The sequence below is a fragment of the Trametes versicolor genome (genome assembly GCF_000271585.1).
Source record: "Trametes versicolor FP-101664 SS1 unplaced genomic scaffold TRAVEscaffold_12, whole genome shotgun sequence".
Classification (NCBI taxonomy): Eukaryota; Fungi; Basidiomycota; class Agaricomycetes; order Polyporales; family Polyporaceae; genus Trametes; species Trametes versicolor.
Genome location: NW_007360332.1, coordinates 767145 through 786876, shown reverse-complemented (window position 1 = coordinate 786876; position 19732 = coordinate 767145). Strand labels below are relative to the sequence as shown.

The window sequence follows — 19732 nt, the reverse complement described above, 5'->3', positions numbered from 1 at the left end:
CAATAGTACGAGCGACAGCGGACTTTGGGTTGCGCCTACATCCTTCGCATCGGCGCACCATCGCGAAGCACTGTGGCGGAGTTCCGGGGTCCTACATGTCCGCGGCCGAAGAACTTTGAGAACGTCGTGCTCGGCGGAATTCATTAAGGGCTGCCGGCGTATAGATGTAATCGGCACTAGGATGTGGGGTATCTGTCGTCTTGTCAGGTCGCCGAGTTCGCGAACATAGAACGGGCTATGAATTTACTTCCCCGGATATAGCGCTTGAAAGAAACGTCTGCAACTTGTCAAACCGGGACGCTGGCCGTCTTCCCGCATGATGGCGCCGGGAACGGGCTCCGCGGGCGCGTCCATGCAGAAATGCCGAGTTGCAAAAGCCGCACACATCATCGCAAGGGACATCAGGCTAGTGAGGTCTGAGGTCTGAGGCCTAAGGACATGATGAGAGAGATATGGCGGTCGCTCACAGTTCAAGAATATGCTGCGCCCCGGCCAATTTGCTGAACCCCTTCCCTTGCGAAAGGTTGCACTGAAAGCCGCGCTGAGGCCCTATTCGGCGAGCTTAGACCGGTGCTGCGTTAGTACGCGGCGTCTTTAGCTGGTTCGCCACAGCCGTCAGCTTGTTCCGACCCCCTCGTAGTTTCCATCGAATGGAGCCACTTGAAGGCAATGTCACCTGTCGGCAAAGGTTCGCAGTCGGCAGTCGGTGGTAAGTTGGTGGGTCCACCAGAGTACTGGGCTGCGGGCCCGGTAAACCGGTAACGGCCGAAGCCTCGTGGCGCGCGGTGGCGCTTTCGTGTACCAAACGCCTGGCACTGCCTCCATTTATCAGTTACACCAGTACTTACAAGCTCTCTGCAGGCTACGCACTAATATATCATGCAACTGTCGCTTCGACCGTCTTCTCTGCGTCTTCTTCTGATATGGCCGCTACCCTAGCTGGAGAAAAACCCTCTTGGACCCTGCATCGCCTCTCTTCCCTGAGTCGATAAATCTTGCGTTGGCAGCCTGGAGCAGCGCACAAACTCGGAATGCACAGACCTTCCTCAACTTCGATGAGCCTGTTGCGTGATGATATGACGGCACGGATGAACAAATGCATGAAACACGTACCCTTCAAACTCTGGGTAGGACCCTAGATCTATCCGTCTGTGAGAAACCCCGAGCCTGTTGGACCTGGAGATGTGAGTACTGCTGTGTACAGAATATTCGCTCGCACGGTGGTAAAGAGTCAGGGCGCCCCCGGTTTCAGGGGATACATGTGTAGCCTTGGTGTCACACCGTCCATGGCGTGGATAAGTGGTGTATTGAGGGGGCCTGCCAAATCCGAGCAGCAATAAAAGTGCAAAAACAAGGTACTATGGGGCAGCTGCGACCGCCCATCGCCCTGTGCGCTGATGATACATGGCTGGTATCCATAAGCACAGGACTTCAGCTTGAAAGAGCCCGGTCGGACGAAAAGCGGAGAGGTTTACAGGGTAGAGTCGGAACTCTCCCTGCTGCCGACTCCGTGCTCAGCGCTCAGCGCCAAACTCTATCAACTTCCTCTCGCCGACCGGGGCCTCGTACTGTCACCGCCCAGCGAGCGCCACCGGCTCGCCATCCACCTAATTCATCCATCCACATGCCGCAGTCTTGCCTCCTGCCTTCCGCCCACCACAGAGCTCGTCGCACACATGCAGTGGAACGCAGTAGACGTCGTCGCGCTCGTCTCGTTCTGCGCTATTCTTGCGCTCATTGTCCGCCGCGCATTCTCGCAGAATGTTTTCCCGCCGGGGCCCAAGCCCATTCCGCTCTTTGGGAACCTTTTCCAGCTCTCTCAGCAGCAGGAGTGGCTGCAGTTCACGGGCTGGGGCCAGATATACGGTCCGTGTCCTGTTGCACGTCCTTGCGTCCACATGCGCGTGCTGAGCTCGCGTTTGATGCAGGGGACGTCGTCACTATGCGTATCTTCAACAAACCGATCATACTCCTCAACTCCGCGCAGGCCATCGTTGACCTCTTCGAGGCGCGCTCTGCCATCTACTCGAACCGGCCCCATCTCACTATGGCCTGCGATCTGTGCGTCTGCCTTTCTTCAACATCGTTTTATTTTTACCATTATACGCAGAATGGGATGGGGCGAAACGGTCGTGCTAATGCCGTACAACGAGCGTTTCAAGAACTATCGACGGCTCCTCAAAGTCGGCCTAAACACGCATGTCACGCGCGAGTATTGGCCGCTCATGGAGAAAGAAATAGCGCGCGAGCTCGTGTGGCTGCTCGACAACCCTGATGCATACGTGCAGTACTTCCGGCGGTATGGCGCACACGCTCGCACTTCCCCTATCGCGTTCGGACCAAGCCCTTACCTCTCTGCGCTTCTAGCACCGCGGGCACTGTCGCTCTCAAGATAGCATATGGGTATCAGAACGAGAACAACGAGTTCAAGCAGATCGTAAAGGACACTGAGGATGCTCTGCGCATGTTCGCAATTGCTGCGCTCCCTGGCGTGTTCCTTGTAGACACGTTGCCCTTCCGTGCGTTCTCCATGCTGCGCATGCGCGCGCAGGGATTGCTTCTGACGCCTCAACAGTACGCTTCCTCCCGCCCTGGTTCCCTGGTGCTGGATTTAGGAAGCTGGGCATGCGCACGCAGAAACTCATCAAGGCCATGATCGACACGCCGTTTGGCATGGTGAAGCGACAAGTGGTACGTCTATGTTTGAGCCCCCGCTTTACTCCGCCTGTCCAGAATCTCCAGCCTCCATGCTGACACACGTGCACATAGGATGCAGGAACCGCTCCGCGGTCGTTCACCTCGGACTTACTGAACGAGCCCCAAGAAGAGCGCAGTACAGACGAGGACATCAAATGGGTGGCCGCGGGGCTCTATGCCGGACAGTCTGACACGGCGCGTACTCTCTACTTCCCATCGGGACCCTCTATGTGGGTCCCGCGGCTGACCAGGGGCGTTTACACAGACCGTTGCAGCACTTTCGACGTTTCTACTCTGCATGATGCTCTTCCCAGATGTGCAGAAGAAGGCGCAGGCTGAGATTGACAAGGTCATCGGCGGCGACCGCCTTGCGTGCATCGAAGACCGCGACTCGCTTCCGTACGTCGTCGCGGTCCTCAAGGAGGTCCTCCGCTGGCGCCCGGTCGTACCCATGGGTGCGTCTCGTGCCTGCGCTGCTATCATCTAGTTACTGACGCCCGCGCGCTGCCAGTCTCGCATTCCGTCACCCAGGACGACATTTACCGCGGGTGGCACTTCCCCGCCGGCACCGCGCTCGTTGCCAACATCTGGTGCGCATTCTCCCACTACTCCGCGCTCGCCGCGCGCTGATTCCCGCCATCGCACGCACCCAGGGCAGCGCTGCACGACCCCGCGCGGTACAACGACCCGGACGTGTTCCGGCCGGAGCGCTTCCTCGCGCCCGAGAACGCGCCGGACAGCTCGAGCTTCGCGTTCGGGTTCGGACGGCGCGCATGCCCGGGCGAGGCCGTCGCGCACGCGTCGCTCTTCTGCACGCTCGCGCGCATCCTCGCCGTGTTCGACATCGCGATGCCCGTGGGCGCGGACGGGGCGCCTGTCCGACCGAAGATGGTATGGTCGTCGGGGGTCACTAGGTCAGTTCTTCCATCTGATTTATCATGCGTGGGCGGCTGACGAGGTGAGCGGTGCCGTAGCCACCCGGCTCCGTTCCAGGTGAAGATCACACCGCGCTCGGACGCGGCTGTCGAGCTCATCAATCGGGCGCGAGACGATGTGGAGTGACGGCGAGGCGTGGGGCTACTGGGATACCTCGGTTCTGCGATGCTCTGACATTCCTATACGGACTGACTTCTCTGTGTGCTATAATATTGTCGTATACCATGTATTATCCTCTGGACGTTTCGGACCCGGACGGGTGCATCCTATTGAACTTTAAGTAGCTCATGATAGCACTCTTGAGTGCGCATAAAGTATGACCATGAGAAAATGAGTACTCTTGACAACTTTAGGTTGTTTTTGAAGCACCCATATGGACGGCTGAGGTCATTAATGAGCAACTTATGATGACCCCCCATAGCACCAGGATCGAACTGACTCGTACAAAATTAATTTATAGAGTACACATGTGACAAGGATAAGGATGTGGTCAGCGCGTATCCGAATCGGAGCATACATACAACCATCAAACCAGCCCAAACCAGCCCAAGTCAGTGCGCTAGTCCTGACCCCGACCGCTCGGACCCTTGAAGCTCACGACGTCGCGCGGGCCGTACAAGTGCTCCAGCCGGTACACCTCGCGCCCGGCGGGGCCGCCCTCCACCTCCAAGTCCAGCGCGTCCGCGGTGCCCGTCGAGTCCGTCGCGCCCGACAGGTCCACGCCGGTGAGCACCGTGGTGTCCGCCCAGTCCGCGCGGCGGGACGAGAGGTCGCGCTTGGCGGCGCGGAACGTCGGGAGCGTCGACACGTCCTCGGTCGCGCGGCTGTCGTACGCGCCGCCGGTCGTCGTCGCGCCGCGCGAGCGCCGCACGCGGCGGTGGAACGCCTCGAAGAGGTTGAGCAGCAGCCGGGTGCCGGAGACGATCATGGACGCGTGCGACATCCTGTGCGGAAACGGGATCGTGAATGAAACTACTACGCTGTCAGGTGGGGGCACGTACGAGACGGCGGAGGCGGCGAGCCCGTCGGGAGCGGCGAGCCACATGATGGTGTTGGTGAGCAGGCCTAAAGCGATGCTGCAAGACAGCGGCGGCGCGGGCGTTAGCATGCCGGGGCGTATGGTGGTCCCTGTCTCTGGACTCACACCACGAAATAGATGACGCTGTATCGGGCGTGCACGGAGATTACAAAACTTAAGAGTCAGCGCGCGCTTTATATGTCACGAAAATACGAGGGGACGCACTTGTCGCGGATGAGCAGCGCGAGTAGGTCGAGCCGCTGGCCGTCGACGACAACGCCGGAGCGGGAGCGTTCGATGGCCTTGTAAATAGCGAGCAGGACGAGCCACATCTCGAAGACCAGCCCGGGGATCCAGATGGAAAACAGGTAGCTGGTCGTGATCCCGTAGCAGCCGGTCAGACCCTCGGGTGTCGCCAGCGCTGGGTCACGTCGTCAGTCATTTGGGCGGCGCGAGAGAAAGGGTAGGAATTGAACGCACTGGTGCCGACGGAGATGCCGTAGTTGTACACGACTAGCATGACTGTGATCTCCGCGAAGAAGAAGAAGCCGTTGACCATCGCGAGCCACTTGTTCTTGTTGTACATGGCGTATATCCGGAGCTGCAGGATGACTTCCGGGATTTTATGTATCAGACGTAGCAGTAACGGTAATGTGGGGAAGTCGACGTACCCTCAACGGAGTACAGCATGAGCGAGCCTGCTGTTCCCTCCCAGAAAAAGTAGAACTCGCAACTATATGTTAGGGAACGAAGCCCTGTGGGAACAAATACAGAAAAATATGTAGAGAAGGGCTTACAACTAGAAGAGTAGTCAGAACACAAGATCTCGAGGCGACATCGTGTAGTATTTGAGACGCACCTTCGCTGAATGTCCGCCGGTCATGGTGACAGCAAGGTTAACGGTGAGGAGAACAAGGCCGAAAATGCGAACCTGCCGGCATATGAGATCACGCCATCCCGCCCCACAGGCAAGTCAGGTGGGGAGGACGCTTACCCATGCAAAAAGCAGTTTCGACAAGTTCCACTTTGTTGCCTATATTCCCTATGAGTTATGTCGCTGGTTCCGCGCATTTTATTATGCATTCAACTCACCCATACGAAGCGGATCTGGGATTTCGCGTGAACATAGCAGTAGGCTCAGCCACCGACTTGGAGTAAAATCGCTGAGAGCACGTACTTCGGTGGGCAACACCATAACTATCGAATACGCACAAAGCTCAGCGTAGTCCGTTCCAAGACTTGGATGGGCAGGAAGACTCACTAAAGTCGAGCATGAACCACGAGTATGCGCCCACTGGCAGACCCAACGGCAGATCAGGTACACGTTCCATACAAGATCAAGGCCGAACAGCGTTACTTACCAGCACAGTATGCGACGACTTGTGCATCGTCGTGTAACTCGAGGAGTTGCTGGAGGGCCGCCGCCGCTGCTGCCGCCGCACCGGTGTCTGTGGCGTTGGCCATATACTAGTGGTCGTTGCACGTCTCCGGGAAATGTGCCTTTGCACGGCGGGAGTGCGTGGGGTGCGGATGGGGCTAAGCCTCCTTGCGCGCGTACGGTGATAGTGTTTACTTCGCGCGCTGGGGTTACATAAGGACGCCGCGACAGTAGGAGCAAATTCATCTGCTAGGGCTCAGCGCTCAGCGGGTGGTTCGTGATGGCGGCGGCTTGCTGTAGCGTGACAGTATGGAGATCGAGAAGGACGGAGACGGCGTGTCTCACGCCGTGGACTGGCGCGAGTGTCAATCGCGGTGTCCCGAGAGCAGATGCGCCATTGCATCGACATCTCGTTGCGAAGCACACGGACGCGAAAGGAGCAGACCCACCACTTATTCGAGTGCCGGCCGAAGATACGCGCGCGATGTCAGCGGTGTCAGTTGGTGTCATAACGTTCTCCGCGAAACTACTCACAGGTATTACATCCGGCGTGTGCAACGGCTCATGTGGAGCGGGCCCTCGCAGTGATTGGAGAGAAGGCAGCTGTCTTCCATCCGATCGGACCTTCCACCCTGTCAGGCCTCCCGGCACAATCATGGCGGCCCCTTGCACATGTGCGATGAAGTGCAAAGACGCCGGGAAATCGAAGTAAGAAAGCGCTTTTCACTGCGCCCGTTCTTCGGCTGAACTTGTGGTCCAGGCTGTATGTGTGCGTATCAGAGCGTGAGACGCACATGTCATACCAAAACTGCACCCTGAGCCTACCTGATGGGGATATGATAGCACGTACCGCTCAACAACTTGTTCATCGCGTGAAGCTACAAGGTGAAGGTCGTGTCGTCACTGCTGTAGTGCCTGAGTCGCCGGCAACTTACCTGCGACACCAGTCGGGCGTCTCCATACATAAGCTTTAAGGTTTTCGAACGTTGGCTGATCGATATATGATCGTGTGTGTTAGATGACTAGCGCTTCGAACGCTACTCCGCTGGTCCCCCGGACAGTGCGCCTCACAGTTGGCAGCGGGTTAGCTCGCGTTCGCTTTTCCCTGTAAGGACCTATACTTGCTGTACACACCCACGCCGGGGCACACTACGTTAACCTCAAATCAAGACGGCTCGGACCATGACAGATTCGGGGCGCGCAATTTAGCATCCGTGCCTTCGCGCGCGATGCCCGACAACCTTCATGACTCATGGTCAACGGGCGTCGAAATCATGGATGTCCGTTCAAGTGGCTTATTGTGGATCTTTTGTGCCATTACACCAACATCAGTCTAGTACGACATCGATGGACAGATCCCCGGGACTCCCGAGGACTCGCGGCAGGCGGTGATCATCCCGCGCTTCGCGGCCCATCTGCGCCTCTCTCCCGGGCGTTGTAGCTTGCGGGCCCAAACTTGAAATATCGCGAAAACCGACGGAGCCCCAACGGCCTGTAGATGCCCAGCTATTCATCAAGACGTTGCTGGCACTTGTACCGCGCGTCCGATGCGCCCTTCCAGCCCACTGCGGTATCAGAACGCACGCAGGTATCAGTGACATCGCCGTCCAGCCCGCCGCGGTACATCACTCACCGCACTTCCAGCAATCGAGCAGATGGTCTGGGTCGCTAGACGAGCGGCAGATGAGCGTCAGCCAGGCCCTAGGCCTCATCCCCATCTGAGCGGAAACGGAGCCACGCACTACTTCCGCTTGATCGCGAGCAGCCGCTCGTAGTTCGGGCCCCAGAACGCCTCCGCGTAGTCCGGCTCAAACACCGACGCCTCGTTCTGCGGCACGCGCGCGTCAGCATTCGTAGCGCGTCCATGACCGCGTCCAGCTAAGAGCCCGAACATACCCGGTAGACCCCCGAGTTGGGCGCAATCTGCCGCAGCACCCCCATACTGTCCTCCAGCCCCTGATAGATCTGTGTGCGCTCGGATACCGTGGTGTTGTACGCCCAGTAATCGATGTAGATGACCTGAATAGAGACTGAGTGGGCCACCACTCCGTGCGATGATGAGGAGCATGCGGTACGCACATGCCATATCGCCTCGCGCCATGCGGGGGTGACGCTCGTCAGCCCGTCGTTGCCCTTGAAGAAGTACGGCGCGACAGCGAAGAGGAGCGTGACCGTGTGCCGCTGTGCACCCGCGACGAGCGCGTCGCTCAGTGCCGCGCGCGAGGAGGTCGAGTTGAACACCGACGCGGGGATAAGCCGTGACGCCAGCGCCGAAGGCGTGTCGTCCGGCTGTGATGACAATGGTGAGCGAAGGAGGATGTGGGGAAGGAAGGGTAGGGGCTCACGAGGGTTGTGGGCACGACGAACTGGTTGTAGAATGAGAGATACGAGGTCTCGCGCTGGAGGAGGAACGTGCTGTTCAGCTCGCTCTCGACGAGCTGCCGCAGGTCACCCATCGCCTCTGCCGCCTCGTCCATGCTTATGAAAGGGTTCACGAACGTCAGGCCGAGGTTGGGCTGTGTGTATGCGAGCATCTATCAGCGATAGGTGCCAGAGCGTGAAGGTCATATAAAAACGTGCCGCAATGTACCCTCCCCAACCTAGATAGTTACGGGGCCAGTGAGCGATGCGCACAGGGAATGCCGTGCAGGACCTACCTTTTGACGAGAGTTGAAAGGCGTTGTTGACAAGGAACTCAATGTACTTCGCCTGCATCTCGACAGAGGGCTTCTGCTTGAACGCGGTCACCACCCTGCGCGCATGCACAAAGTATCACAAATAAGCGTCACCGCAGCGAAGCTTAGCTGGGGAGGTACCGACACTGGAGAATCGAGCTGGGGGAGCCCTAGCATCGTCACGCGCAGGACGACGGCGAACGTGCTGCCGCCCCCGCCGCGCAGCGCGAAGAACAGATCCGGTTCCGTGCACGCGTTCGCGACCCGGTGCACGCCGTCGGGCGTGACGGCTTCGAATTGGAGCTGTTGGGCACGCGTTCAGTGGGGTTGTGAGGAGGATACAAGAGCGCAACGCACCACTCGGTCGACTGCTAGTCCGAAGGCGTTGGCGAAGGCGCTGTAGTAAAGGGTCGGACGATCAGCTGGAATGCATATTCGTCGTGGTAGGGGAAATGCTACCTATGGCCACCACCCTGCGAACGTGTGCCATGAGCACAATGGGGCTAGACGGTTGCGAGTAGAGGGATGCTCACCATGACATACCCGCCTCCATAGGCAATCGAGTCATCTGCGCCCCCCGGGATGGTGACGTTGTGCGCATCCGCGAACTCGTTCAGCGTGCGTGTTAGCACTCCAGTCTGCGTATCGAAGGTGACATCGTCAATATCTGCACTGCCAGAGGGGAGTAATCCTGCGACGTACCCCAAACGTCACAGCAGCAACGCCGGCCTTTTTACATCCTGACGGTACGAACGACGGACTAAATGACATCTATGAGAACATAGTGAGATGACATCCTCCCCTCGGGCCGAAACGGAAGGACAAATGTGTACATCTTGGAAGTTATGCATCTGCCAAAAGACAGTGAGCGTCCAATGCAGCACACACACGCTACAGCACTTTGGCTGCAGCAGTGGACTTACCCAGAGGGACAAGGAGTCCGCACCGGCGCTGCGGCTCAGAAAGTCATGCTGCATATGCGAAATACCCATCAGCGACTCAGATGGCACTGTAAGCCTGGAGACTCGATATGGCGTACCCCGGTGTTCTTGACCGAGAGTGGAACACCCGTCCGCCGGGAAAAGTCAAACGCTGCGCTGACGTCTGCCGCGCTGCGCACGTCAATCTAATGCAAAGGTAAGACCCGTCGGTGAGATTGGTATGAACAGGCGGCGAGGGCCTGAAAGAACGATACACATACATAGTAGCTCGGCAGGTTCCCTTGCTCGCATTTGTTGGGAGCGAAAAAGGCTCGGGTGTCGTTGGGCGCATTGCTGTCCAACAGGCACTGCTGCCCCGTTGCTTGACAAATTGTCCCTCCGCTCTAGAAAACGAATCCATTCATGAGTCTCTGCCCGTCGTACCAGTGAAGCGGAGAGAGTGCGCACATTCAAGTAAGCGCCGAACTGCGACGTAATTGCGTCTGCACACAAAGGGTCAGTACATCGCATACGCTGCCTTCTGGTATTGCACAAGTTGAAAATGGAGACGTACGTCGGTCTCCATACGTCTCAATCACGTGCGCGCACGCAGCGGTATCGGGGTGGCCGAGGACGCCCGGAGAAGCCAGCGAGAAGCACGGACGCGCGAACGGCACCGCTGCATGCACACGCCCGCCGAGCGTGGCGTTCAGGACGCTCAGCGGCGCAGCGGGGTACGTGGCCGCGGCCGGCGGAAGATGAGAAGCGTAGACACCCATGGTTGGCGTAGTGCAGACTCGTGCGCAGAACGCAGAAAGCCGATCGATGAAGGTTCATTCTGTGCGCGGTCGCAGCCTGGCATATAAGGCGGCTGTATTTGGCGCATACGCTGGCGTGCACTGGTTACCGATCGGTGAGCCCTGGGGAAGGCCGCGCGGTAGGTTGGTGCAAGTGCGGCGGCGGTTGACATGGGTGATGAGATGGGCGTATATCCGGTGACAGTCGCCCGTGCCGCCGCATGTTGCAGGCATGGATGATAGGGGTCGGACGAGGTGACTATATTCGTATTTTCGGCATACGAGCTATGCTTCGTGGGCTGTCATCTAGTATCAAAGACATGTCAGTGTTGATACAAGTCTGTGTCGCAAAAGCGGGGTACGAAGGCAGAGCAAATGGAAGCAAGACGGCGGCACTCCAAGAGTTCTGGGATACGATCATAGGAAACAGAAACCCCTAAGACATAATTATCTCTTGTGCGTCATTCAGAACCACAAAGAACCTGATGAGCTGTGCGCACCTCATCATAGCACGTCTCCGGAGGCAGTTGTTCCGCATATATGTCGCTTGACAAAACTCACGTCTCCGGCATTCTGAGTGCGGTCATACGAGTAGTCGAAATATCATGATGCACGAGAGTTTCCAGTACACGGTACAGAAACAGAAGCGCAAGCTCAAGGTTCACGCCGACGCCGGGAAGACGACGCCGGGGTTGCCCGCGGACCAGCGCCGCACCACCATCTTGAGCGGCTCCCTGATCACCGTCGCGCGGAGGTTCCCCACCCCCGCCCAGAACCTCGCCGCATCGAACCCGTCCACGAGCTCGACGTCGAGCAGCAGGAACACACACGCGAGCACGAGCCGCGTCTGCTTGTACGCCAGGCGCTGCCCGACGCAGTTGAACGGGCCCGCGCCGAACGTCAGCAGCGCGTTCCTGTCGGCACCCGCCCCGGGTCCAAGCCACCGCGCGGGGTTGAACGCGGCCGGCTCAGCACCGAAGTTGTCTTCGGAGAGGTGCTGTGCGTAGATCGGGACGGACACCGTGGTGCCCGCGGGGAGGTGATGCCCGTCGACGGTCGCGCCGCCGGGGGGCACGACGCGCGGCAGTCCCGAGAAGATGCCGCCTAGCCGGAACGACTCCTGGATGACGGCGGTGAGAACGGGCAGCGTATCCAGAGTGTCCGCGGAGGCGGGGGAGGCGGAGAGCGGCGCATGCGTGGGGAACGCCGCGCGGAGCTCGGCGCAGAGGGTGCGGTGCCAGTGTGGGTTGGAGAGAATGAAGAAGAACACGAGTGAAGTCATCGAGCTCAAGGTTTCGGTCGCTGCGTGTGATGTGAGCCACCTGTGTGGGGGCGATGTCGATCGGTATGTGCAACGCACCTGCCACAATGGCTGCTAGCGAGTCCGTCGCGAGCTCGTCCAGGTTAGGCCGCTCTGTGTCCTCAATCCAATAGGAGAAGACATCCTTGAACTGTATCTTCTCCGCCTGCAGACGTCGCTCGGCTTGCTTCAGGGAGAACTCCTCGACCTGCCGGAAGACGGAAGAGGGAAAGTGCTTTAGGATGTGGAATAGCCAAGGGAAGTGGCTGAAGCTGCGTAGCGAGAGTCAGCACTTTAAGTCCAGGGATGCACTTCGCGACACAGAGCTACGTACAACTCGAAAGACGCGAGCGAGATCATGGGTTTTTCTGCCAAATCGTCGGGGTCGTCGGAGGCCAGCAGGCTCTATTGTGAAACATGTTTAGTTGGAGGCTGGACGAAGCAGTCACTCTGCACAGACCATTTCTGTGCCGTTTCCGCCAAATGTGATTAGAGCCTGTCGCCATATCTGAGTACAGGCTCAGCACATAATGGGGGAAGAAGGTACTTACCGCTGTATCGAACGACCATTGTGTAACGCACCTGACGAAGTCCACAGAGCCCTTCGCTTGTGTATCCCCCGTCAACCGATCGACAAGAGCTTGAGTAGTCCGGAAAAGCGGCTCAATGTACTCTTGAATACTGAGATGTACCACGTTAGCCTCCACGCTCGAGAATCCACTAACCGCCTACATACGCTTCGTGGGACATGGCGCGATTCCACGGCCGTCGTCGTAGTGCGTGTCGGTCGCGCTCCTTGATGAAGAACACCCCCTCGCCCTTGAGGTGCAGGTCGTAGGCGTCCGTTTTGTTGAAGCATTGTGCAGACTTGTGGATCCTATACACAGCGGACTTGGAGTTGATTGAGATGCTGTTCGGTCCTGCCAACTAGCGTCAGCCGATATATCGTAACAGCGACCATGCGGTGCATGTCGTTGCTATACTGGCATTCTGCGCGACCGCGTGAAGTCTGAGAAACGATGGGATAATGGGCCACGTGAAAGCTATGGAAGACTTTTCTTGGGCCGGCTTCCATTTCGTACTGTAAAAGCATGCGATACTGGCTGTGTTGGATAAAACGGAGCTCACCTGTGCGCACAATCGGTCCATATATTTCGTGTAGCCGGCATAGATAGAGGTGCCGCCTAAGACGGGCCGCAGTGTACGCCAAGGGCAGCTCGGTGACGCGGTTTAGCACTGGGCCGGGGAAGTTGTACAGCGGGTGCAGGGTCGAGATGCGATAGGCGATGAAACATGCCCACAGCGCAGCAAATGTCTGCAAGACAAGGTATACTGTATGCCCGAGAGTTGCGAGGAGGCTACACTCTGGGCGGAGGACAGTAGCGTATAGGATGACCATTGAAAAGTACGATGCCGCGAGGGTAGCTGCGGCGATGTCTCCTTGAACCATTCGGCCTCGGAGGCCTAGGAATAGTACCTATCGGTTCATTGATAGGTCAGTCGCGCCTTCGTATACCCAAACTAGATTTGACTTACTATACCGCCCGTTAATGCTGCAAATGCCTCTGGGTTCATTGTAGCGTGCAAATGGCAGACGGATTGCGGGGCGGGACGGCAAGGATCGCAGGATCCCTAGACATGGTGCCGCAACGGCGCAGTACATGACAAACGCCGATCTCAAGGCACTGACAGTGACACTGCCAACAGATCTAGAGACCCTGGTGGAGGCAGAGCAGCGCGTCCGCGTTAAAGGGTACTTTGATGCGCCCGCCCGTATGATCAAGCGCATCGTTGCAGGTCGGAGAGAGGACGGACTGCGAGGCACAGAAGCGCGGAGCTGCCAGCCTGGTGCCAGGGGGTACGCCATCCAGAAGCGCCCTCCCAAAATAAGGTTTAGGGCACCCGTTGTGGCGCACTGCCTTCTACGTGTTTTTCAGCCCCTCCTCGCCATCCAGTGCCCGGACCAGCGCGGCGACAATCAGAGTTCAATCATCGGTGCAGAACTTAGAACGGTGGTACAGGCGGCGACATCATGATATTGATGATGAGCTATAGAATCGGACAGTGTCTAGCTGCTGTAGGTGCTTCTCCTCGACCGTATGGATGCGCCCGTCTGAACATCTCCGAGTGAGCGTTAACATGCATGCTCATGCGAGTATAGTGCAGCCCTACACAGGGCCCTGTGATGGATCGCAGCAGCTGACTCGCTTCCGAAGCCATGACGTTCACTCTTCCAACGGATGGCGCAAACCCGCACACCCGTCACAACGTTCTCAATCTTAGAATCCCGGTGTGCGGCTTCGCTGTCTATGAGCATTCCCAGACACTCGATCGCTCTGGGGCACCCTCTCTCCCGCTCCGTTATGAACGGCCTCGACACGACCACTCTCGACGCCTGCCCCCCTCCTCTCCTCCCTATCGACTTCCCTGCCGAGCTCAAACGCCTATACAATGCCTGCTGTCCAGCCTCCCGCGCTTGTCCTCGTCACCGGCGTAACCGGCTTCAGCGGCATCTGGATCGCGCGCGCACTTCTCGAGAACGGGTACGCCGTCCGCGGCACCGTCCGCTCCGAGGCGAAGGCCGTGCACGTCGCCAACCTCTTCAAAGAGCATGGCGACAGGTTCAAGACCGTCATCGTTCCGGACATTTCCAAGGCGCGTACGCGCCTGCCACCGCGTGCGCGAGGGCGATGCACTAACACCCTGCCTGTGTCTCTAGCCCAACGCGTTCGATAGCGCAGTCGACGATTCGATCGCCGCTGTGGTGCATGTTGTGCGTCCTCTTCACCATATACTCCGTGGTTGTGCTCATTATATGTGTACGCGCGATGATAGGCCGGAGTGGCAGAGCTCAACAGCACGAACTCTTCGGGTGCGACCAAGTCTCTCCGCCGTCTCCTCGGGCGTATATTCACCGCTCGTCCCCGCCGGCCAGACATCTTCGGGCCGAACACAGATGGCGTCGTGGGCCTCCTCGAAAGCACCCGTAAACACGGGTAAGTATCTCGCGTCCGCGCCGCGTTTCGTGACCTGATTCTGCAACTGGGGCCCTGTAGCAAGAACGTGAAACGGTTCGTGTACATGTCGTCCGCACAGGCGATGCTGGGCAACGAGGACATCTTCCACGTCTACACCGAGGTGTGCTGCACTGCGTTTCCTGAGCTCCTTGGTCACGGGGTACTAACGAATCTCGCGCTTGCACATAGGACGACTGGGCGGACAAAGATATCGCCCTCGCTAAAGAGAAGGGCAGCGAGGCTGGTGGCCTCGCGCTGTACCGCGCGAGCAAGGCGCTCGCCGAACGCGCGATTATCAACTTCGTGGAGAAGCACAAAGGCGAGATCGGCTGGGACGCGACGCGCATTCTGCCTGCTTGGGTACGCTGCGTCCGCACTCCCCGTGACATTGGATTCATTAACTGAAGTGTCTACCAGATTTTCGGAGTGAGTATATTGATAAGCCTGCTGTGAGATTTTTTACTTAGCATTTTTCATTCCTATGCAGCCGGTCATCCATGATGTAAGCCTTCGCATCTCTTGTGTATAGCCCGCTGCTCACAGATGCTATCCGCAGTGGAAGACCGTCGAGGACCTCAACCTGTCCTCGAAGATTCTGTTCGAGCAGCTCACAACCGCACGCGCAGACGACAAGGTGAACGACTACGCGTCCGAGTACGTCGACGTGCGCGACGTCGCGGACGCGTTCGTCGCCGCGCTCAAGGTCGAGGCCGCCGGCGGCATGCGTCTCCTCCTCGACGCGGGCGCATACACGTTCCAGAACCTCTGTGCGTTCCCGCCTTCGTTAGCTACCCTTATGATCGGAACTAACGCGGCCGCCTATGCAGACAACGCGGTGCACGAGGCCGCGCCGGGCCTGGAGGGCGTCGTGCGCGGGAACCCGAACGCGCCGCCGTTCGCGTTCCCGGGCGCGTTCGTCGACTCGTCGAACGCGGTGAAGGTGCTGCAGCTGAAGCCGTACCGGAGCCTCGGCGAGTGCGCCGTCGAGACGTACAAGAGCATCAAGGCGAAGTTGTGAGCGGGAGAGCCTGGAGGTCTGCGGGCTGACGTCTCGAAAGTGTTGTGTTCTATGTACTACGTGTGTTGTATTCCGAGTACGGAGCCCGTGATCAGTAGTGCGCTTCTACCCATCGGCCGTGGCGTTGTGTAAGCTCTGTAGCGGGGGGATGAGGAGATGCGACAACGGGGGGACACAGCTGATATGCACGCCTTTATAAAGATGGCGCCGTAGGGCATTTCGTCTACCCGTGCCCGCAGTGTGGAACATCGAGATTCGACACCGGTTAACGCGTCGAGCCGCACAGGTTCGACGCGCCCTCGACTGTGTATCTCATTGTCCAGAATCCGCTGGACGCTGGAGGGAGATGAATACGAGGAGAGCCCATATTCTTGTTTCTACGTGGAGCATGTAGCAGATCCTGTAAACTACTGTTGTACATCCGAAAAATTCCTAGGTTCTCGATGAACAGCGTGAAAAGAGGGGTGTGTGTCTGGTAGTACGCACCTGAACGATGTATATACGTACGGCTGGCGGCCGCCCGGTATTCAAAGTAGAACGTTCGTCCGTTGCCCTGTCATGGTCAATAGCTAGTCCTGCGGCGCTGAGGGCGGTGGTGGTCCATGAGGATAAAATCGCTGTCCTGCAGTCTAGATCGATCTGAGAATCAGCACGGGATATTCGAAGTCTAGCGGGCATGTCATATTCGATATCGTAGACACAGTATAAGCAACAGCAGCCGACCCAGCATGGGGCCGTGCGGAGACGATAGCAGAACGCAGGGATAAGCTCTATCCAGTAGGGATGGGGGAGGGGGAGGGAGGGGGTCTATTAACCAGCAGGACGATGATAGATAATGCCAGAGATCCGAGATAAAGGTAGAGAGGTAGAGATGCAGATGTGGATGCAGTAGGTGTCGCAGGAGATAGAGCCTATGGTGGTGGTACAGATGTCAATGTGCAGATGCGAGGAGCAAAAAACGGAGCTGATACGACGTGGAAGCGATGCCTGCGGTGAGGGATGGCGGCGGGACGCCCGTTACGCGACCGTAGGAGCTCGACGAGGAGCGTGAGCAGGTGCAGGACTGGGTGCGCCCGCCTCGCAAAGGCAGGGGTGGTGAGATCGAAATAGGGGAGGGGAAAGCAATGGGGGCATTCCAAGCAGGCGTATAGAAGAAAAATATCCGATCTCAGATAAAACAATAGGAAAGTCCAGGAGGAAACCCCGATCAGTCCTATTGACTTTGTGGGGGTAGGGAAGCATGGTGTACGACGACAAACCGGCTAGAGGCTCATCGGTCGGGCGTAATGGTCGTGTCCGTGGTTTCGTGCAGGTGTCGTGTTTCGAGTCGTGGTGTTGTCGCTGCAGAGCCATTCACCGGCGTTTCTGCCGCGCTCTCGTACGCATCGTCGGTCGCGTGTAGGTCGTAGTGCGACGCACCTGGGGTAGGAGGCTCGGACGAGGGAAGCGACTCTTCGGCGGTGGCGAACGACATGTATGAACTCGCACGGGACGCAGTGCGTGTGGGAAGTGAGCCGGTGTTGAAGGCGCCTTTGAACGCGGATGGCGGGGCGTTGGATGCGGTAGGGGAAGTGGCCGATGCGCTAACAGGAGGCGACAGCAAGGTGGGCGGCGACGCCGGGCCTGGAGAATCTAAGGACGCTGAAGCGGCTGTCGGGGCGGGAGTTTCACTGGTGGACGACGTAGACGGCTGGACGGCAGAGATGGACTCTGTTGACGGTGACACGCCCACGTCGTTATTAGCAGCGTCTCGAGCCACTTCGTTGGTTTCCGATTGTGTTGCTAGGTCGGTCCCCGCTGCCGGAGCATGAGCATCATCGTCCGACGAGCTTGACTCGGCCTCGGCCGTTTCCGTGCTCTCAACCCCGGATGGGAGACTTGAGCTGGAACTATCGTTCCCCACCTCAACTGAGGAAGAATCCGCAACTCCGCTCGTCCCCGCGACTTCCTCGAACCCAGGGGGCGGCTCCAGATCGATCCTCGACGATGACGCAGCGAACGCGATCGCGTCGCGTCCGTACGGAACACCAAACCGCGCGAAGCTCTCTCTGCTCGAGATGAGCTTCAGCTGTTCGGGCGTCGGTCCGCTCTTCGGGTACGTAAAGTCCGTCCGGACGAGCGTATGCGACAACGGCGAGGAGATCGAGTTGAGGCTGATCATCGAGGGAGACGTGAGCCTATCGGCCGCGAGGTTGTTGTTCGAACGCGTCCGCGAGAGGAGGCTGAGCATCGAGCCCGAGCCCGACTGAGACGGCCGGTGTCGGACGCGACTCCGCGGACGCGGCTCACGGTCGGACGGCGCAAGGGAGATGATGGAGGGATTTGAGCCGTCGCGCGTATGGCTACTTGTACGCGGCTCATGCGATTCCGTGCTCGTGGGCACCGGAGGGGGCGCAAGACGAGAGTTACGCGGGTTGAAGATGGACATGAACACAGACCGACGGCGCGTCGATCCTGGCTGCTCTGCGGGCGCCTGTTGCGACCCTTGTCCGCCAGACGCGCCAGCGGTCGGCGCAGCGGCCGACGACGGAGGTGACGCCGGGGAATCAGGACCATCAAGCGAAACAGCCTCGTACGCCTCGTACGGTGGCGCATCATCAGTGTAGTGCATCTGCGCGTTCTCGTCAGAGCTCAGAGCGCTGTCGAAGCTCCGGCGCGTTGCGGTGTCGTTCGACGCTACGTTCAAGTGCTGCTCGCTATTTTGCAACAGCGGCTCGTCGTTGGGCGACTCGGGCATAGCCACGTACTCGGACGAGGGCCGGGTGTGGTCGAACGATCCGTCGGGCGTGTCCGCACGCTCGTCGACGGCAGGCATGGTCACCGTGATTGGTATCGGCATGTCCTCCATATCCTCCGCGCCCCTGTAAAGTCGGGGTTAGCATATCTGTATTCGTGTAGCACGTTCGCAAAGATATCTCGCACTGCACTCCGGGGAGAGATGAAGCAGGAACACACCCTGGCACAGGCCAGGACTTCCTACCTGTTCCGATCAGGGATATGCCATCGCCCGACGCAGCGAAGTCCGCAGCACGTGCAAAAGGCATTCACGGCGCAAGATCCGGAACACGACAGAAGCCCAGATGCCCCGGCCTTGGGACTTGAGTACCTGAGGCAGGAACCTATCCAGTAAGTGCCTCAGCGCGATGAGAGCGCGTTATCGAAGACAATAAGGGGCACGCCCACAGCGTCCTCCTCGCGAGAGGCTACGACCCCAGTGGGACGGAAGCAGTTTGCGCGAGCGAGTATAATGCACGAGACTCCGAGCAGTGATGACCGCTGCCCCACGGATGATATCATGATGCTGCGACCGCACTCACCGAACGATCACAATCTCCTGCTCTCCCGGCTCCTTGTTGTACGCTGGCAGCGAGTGCGTCGAGATCTGGCTCGGGGTGCGTCGCGTCCGCCTCGGCCTCCGCGCACGATTCGTTCCCCCGCTCGCGTTATTCGCCGCCGTGCCATTGGTGCCCGCGAGCTGGTCCGCAGTAAGCTCGCGCGCATTTGCAGGCGTCGTCCCGGCCGAGGCCCCCGCCGCCTGTGCAGCTCCAGTGCCCCAGTTCGAAAATCGGCGGAAGTGGCGGCTCCCACAAGCGAGGGTTACGCCCACGACGAAGAGGATGCCGATGACGACAAGCGGTATCTACGCGGCGGCCAGCGCCTTTAGACTCGGTCTCCAACGCCCGGTAATTGAGGAGCACGTACCCAAACTTGTGGCCCTATGGACATTGAGCTGCCCGCGCCGTCTTGTTGCTGCCTCCGGTGGACATGAGATACGGCCGGTGCAGCGTAGACATCGAGTGATGCAGAAGCCACCAGGAGCGCAAGGAGCGCACAAGTGTGATAATACATGGCGGTTGCCATTAGACCGTTAAGGCGTGGGTTTCGGCGTTGACGAGTGCAACGCAGTCAGATTACAGACACAGACAGACAGAAGTACAGCACAAGAGGAGAGGTGGAAGAAGAGGGGGGAAGGATA

At 58.6% G+C, this 19732-nt stretch overlaps 6 protein-coding genes across 6 annotated transcripts; 2 read left to right on the top strand and 4 right to left on the bottom strand.

The window, feature by feature from the left end:
* Positions 1-1676: 1676 nt before the first annotated feature.
* On the top strand, positions 1677-3759 carry TRAVEDRAFT_52517 (cytochrome P450; the record flags this gene model as incomplete). The annotated part of the gene is made up of 10 exons (XM_008045280.1): positions 1677-1866; positions 1929-2061; positions 2111-2299; positions 2368-2519; positions 2576-2691; positions 2770-2896; positions 2973-3152; positions 3209-3287; positions 3351-3611; positions 3672-3759. 10 exons carry the CDS (start codon positions 1677-1679, stop codon positions 3757-3759), a joined length of 1515 nt encoding a protein of 504 aa, XP_008043471.1.
* A 312-nt stretch (positions 3760-4071) lies between these two features.
* TRAVEDRAFT_74733 (uncharacterized protein) lies at positions 4072-6115 on the bottom strand (the record flags this gene model as incomplete). Its single annotated transcript, XM_008045561.1, has 12 exons — positions 4072-4577; positions 4635-4709; positions 4778-4795; positions 4877-5072; positions 5132-5263; positions 5323-5384; positions 5509-5582; positions 5646-5684; positions 5744-5758; positions 5829-5848; positions 5913-5945; positions 6013-6115. 12 exons carry the CDS (start codon positions 6113-6115, stop codon positions 4193-4195), a joined length of 1152 nt encoding a protein of 383 aa, XP_008043752.1. The 3' UTR covers positions 4072-4192.
* Positions 6116-7331: 1216 nt separating this feature from the next.
* On the bottom strand, positions 7332-10403 carry TRAVEDRAFT_74732 (FAD-binding domain-containing protein; the record flags this gene model as incomplete). Its single annotated transcript, XM_008045560.1, has 19 exons — positions 7332-7594; positions 7663-7697; positions 7772-7857; positions 7926-8048; positions 8109-8318; positions 8375-8545; positions 8610-8629; positions 8687-8781; positions 8850-9007; positions 9062-9101; positions 9164-9177; positions 9238-9342; positions 9407-9475; positions 9538-9555; positions 9628-9675; positions 9744-9830; positions 9906-10028; positions 10093-10127; positions 10199-10403. The coding sequence occupies 19 exons, from the start codon at positions 10401-10403 to the stop codon at positions 7536-7538; spliced, it is 1701 nt and encodes a 566-aa protein (XP_008043751.1). The 3' UTR covers positions 7332-7535.
* A 321-nt stretch (positions 10404-10724) lies between these two features.
* TRAVEDRAFT_154869 (cytochrome P450) lies at positions 10725-13366 on the bottom strand. Its single transcript, XM_008045559.1, has 9 exons — positions 13258-13366; positions 12850-13198; positions 12458-12641; positions 12273-12402; positions 12182-12217; positions 12056-12126; positions 11782-11993; positions 10922-11723; positions 10725-10857 (listed from the first exon to the last, which is right to left on the bottom strand). The coding sequence occupies exons 1-8, from the start codon at positions 13294-13296 to the stop codon at positions 11083-11085; spliced, it is 1662 nt and encodes a 553-aa protein (XP_008043750.1). The 5' UTR covers positions 13297-13366; the 3' UTR covers positions 10725-10857; positions 10922-11082.
* Positions 13367-14172: 806 nt separating this feature from the next.
* TRAVEDRAFT_52513 (NAD-P-binding protein) lies at positions 14173-15756 on the top strand (the record flags this gene model as incomplete). The annotated part of the gene is made up of 9 exons (XM_008045279.1): positions 14173-14358; positions 14441-14494; positions 14557-14717; positions 14778-14859; positions 14928-15098; positions 15156-15164; positions 15226-15240; positions 15295-15505; positions 15566-15756. The coding sequence occupies 9 exons, from the start codon at positions 14173-14175 to the stop codon at positions 15754-15756; spliced, it is 1080 nt and encodes a 359-aa protein (XP_008043470.1).
* A 796-nt stretch (positions 15757-16552) lies between these two features.
* On the bottom strand, positions 16553-19681 carry TRAVEDRAFT_31569 (uncharacterized protein). Its single transcript, XM_008045193.1, has 3 exons — positions 19459-19681; positions 19074-19396; positions 16553-18617 (listed from the first exon to the last, which is right to left on the bottom strand). The coding sequence occupies exons 1-3, from the start codon at positions 19615-19617 to the stop codon at positions 17027-17029; spliced, it is 2073 nt and encodes a 690-aa protein (XP_008043384.1). The 5' UTR covers positions 19618-19681; the 3' UTR covers positions 16553-17026.
* Positions 19682-19732: the final 51 nt, after the last annotated feature.

Coding starts and splice junctions, on each gene's coding strand:
- TRAVEDRAFT_31569 (XM_008045193.1), bottom strand. CDS start 19,617: ATGGCAACCGCCATGTATTATCACACTTGTGCGCTCCTTGCGCTCCTG. Junction 19,397..19,458: donor CCATAGGGCCACAAGTTTGG/GTACGTGCTCCT, acceptor GCCGCCGCGTAG/ATACCGCTTGTCGTCATCGG. Junction 18,618..19,073: donor CAGGAGATTGTGATCGTTCG/GTGAGTGCGGTC, acceptor CCGACTTTACAG/GGGCGCGGAGGATATGGAGG.
- TRAVEDRAFT_154869 (XM_008045559.1), bottom strand. CDS start 13,296: ATGAACCCAGAGGCATTTGCAGCATTAACGGGCGGTATA. Junction 13,199..13,257: donor CAGCATTAACGGGCGGTATA/GTAAGTCAAATC, acceptor ATGAACCGATAG/GTACTATTCCTAGGCCTCCG. Junction 12,127..12,181: donor GCGGAAACGGCACAGAAATG/GTCTGTGCAGAG, acceptor GTTTCACAATAG/AGCCTGCTGGCCTCCGACGA.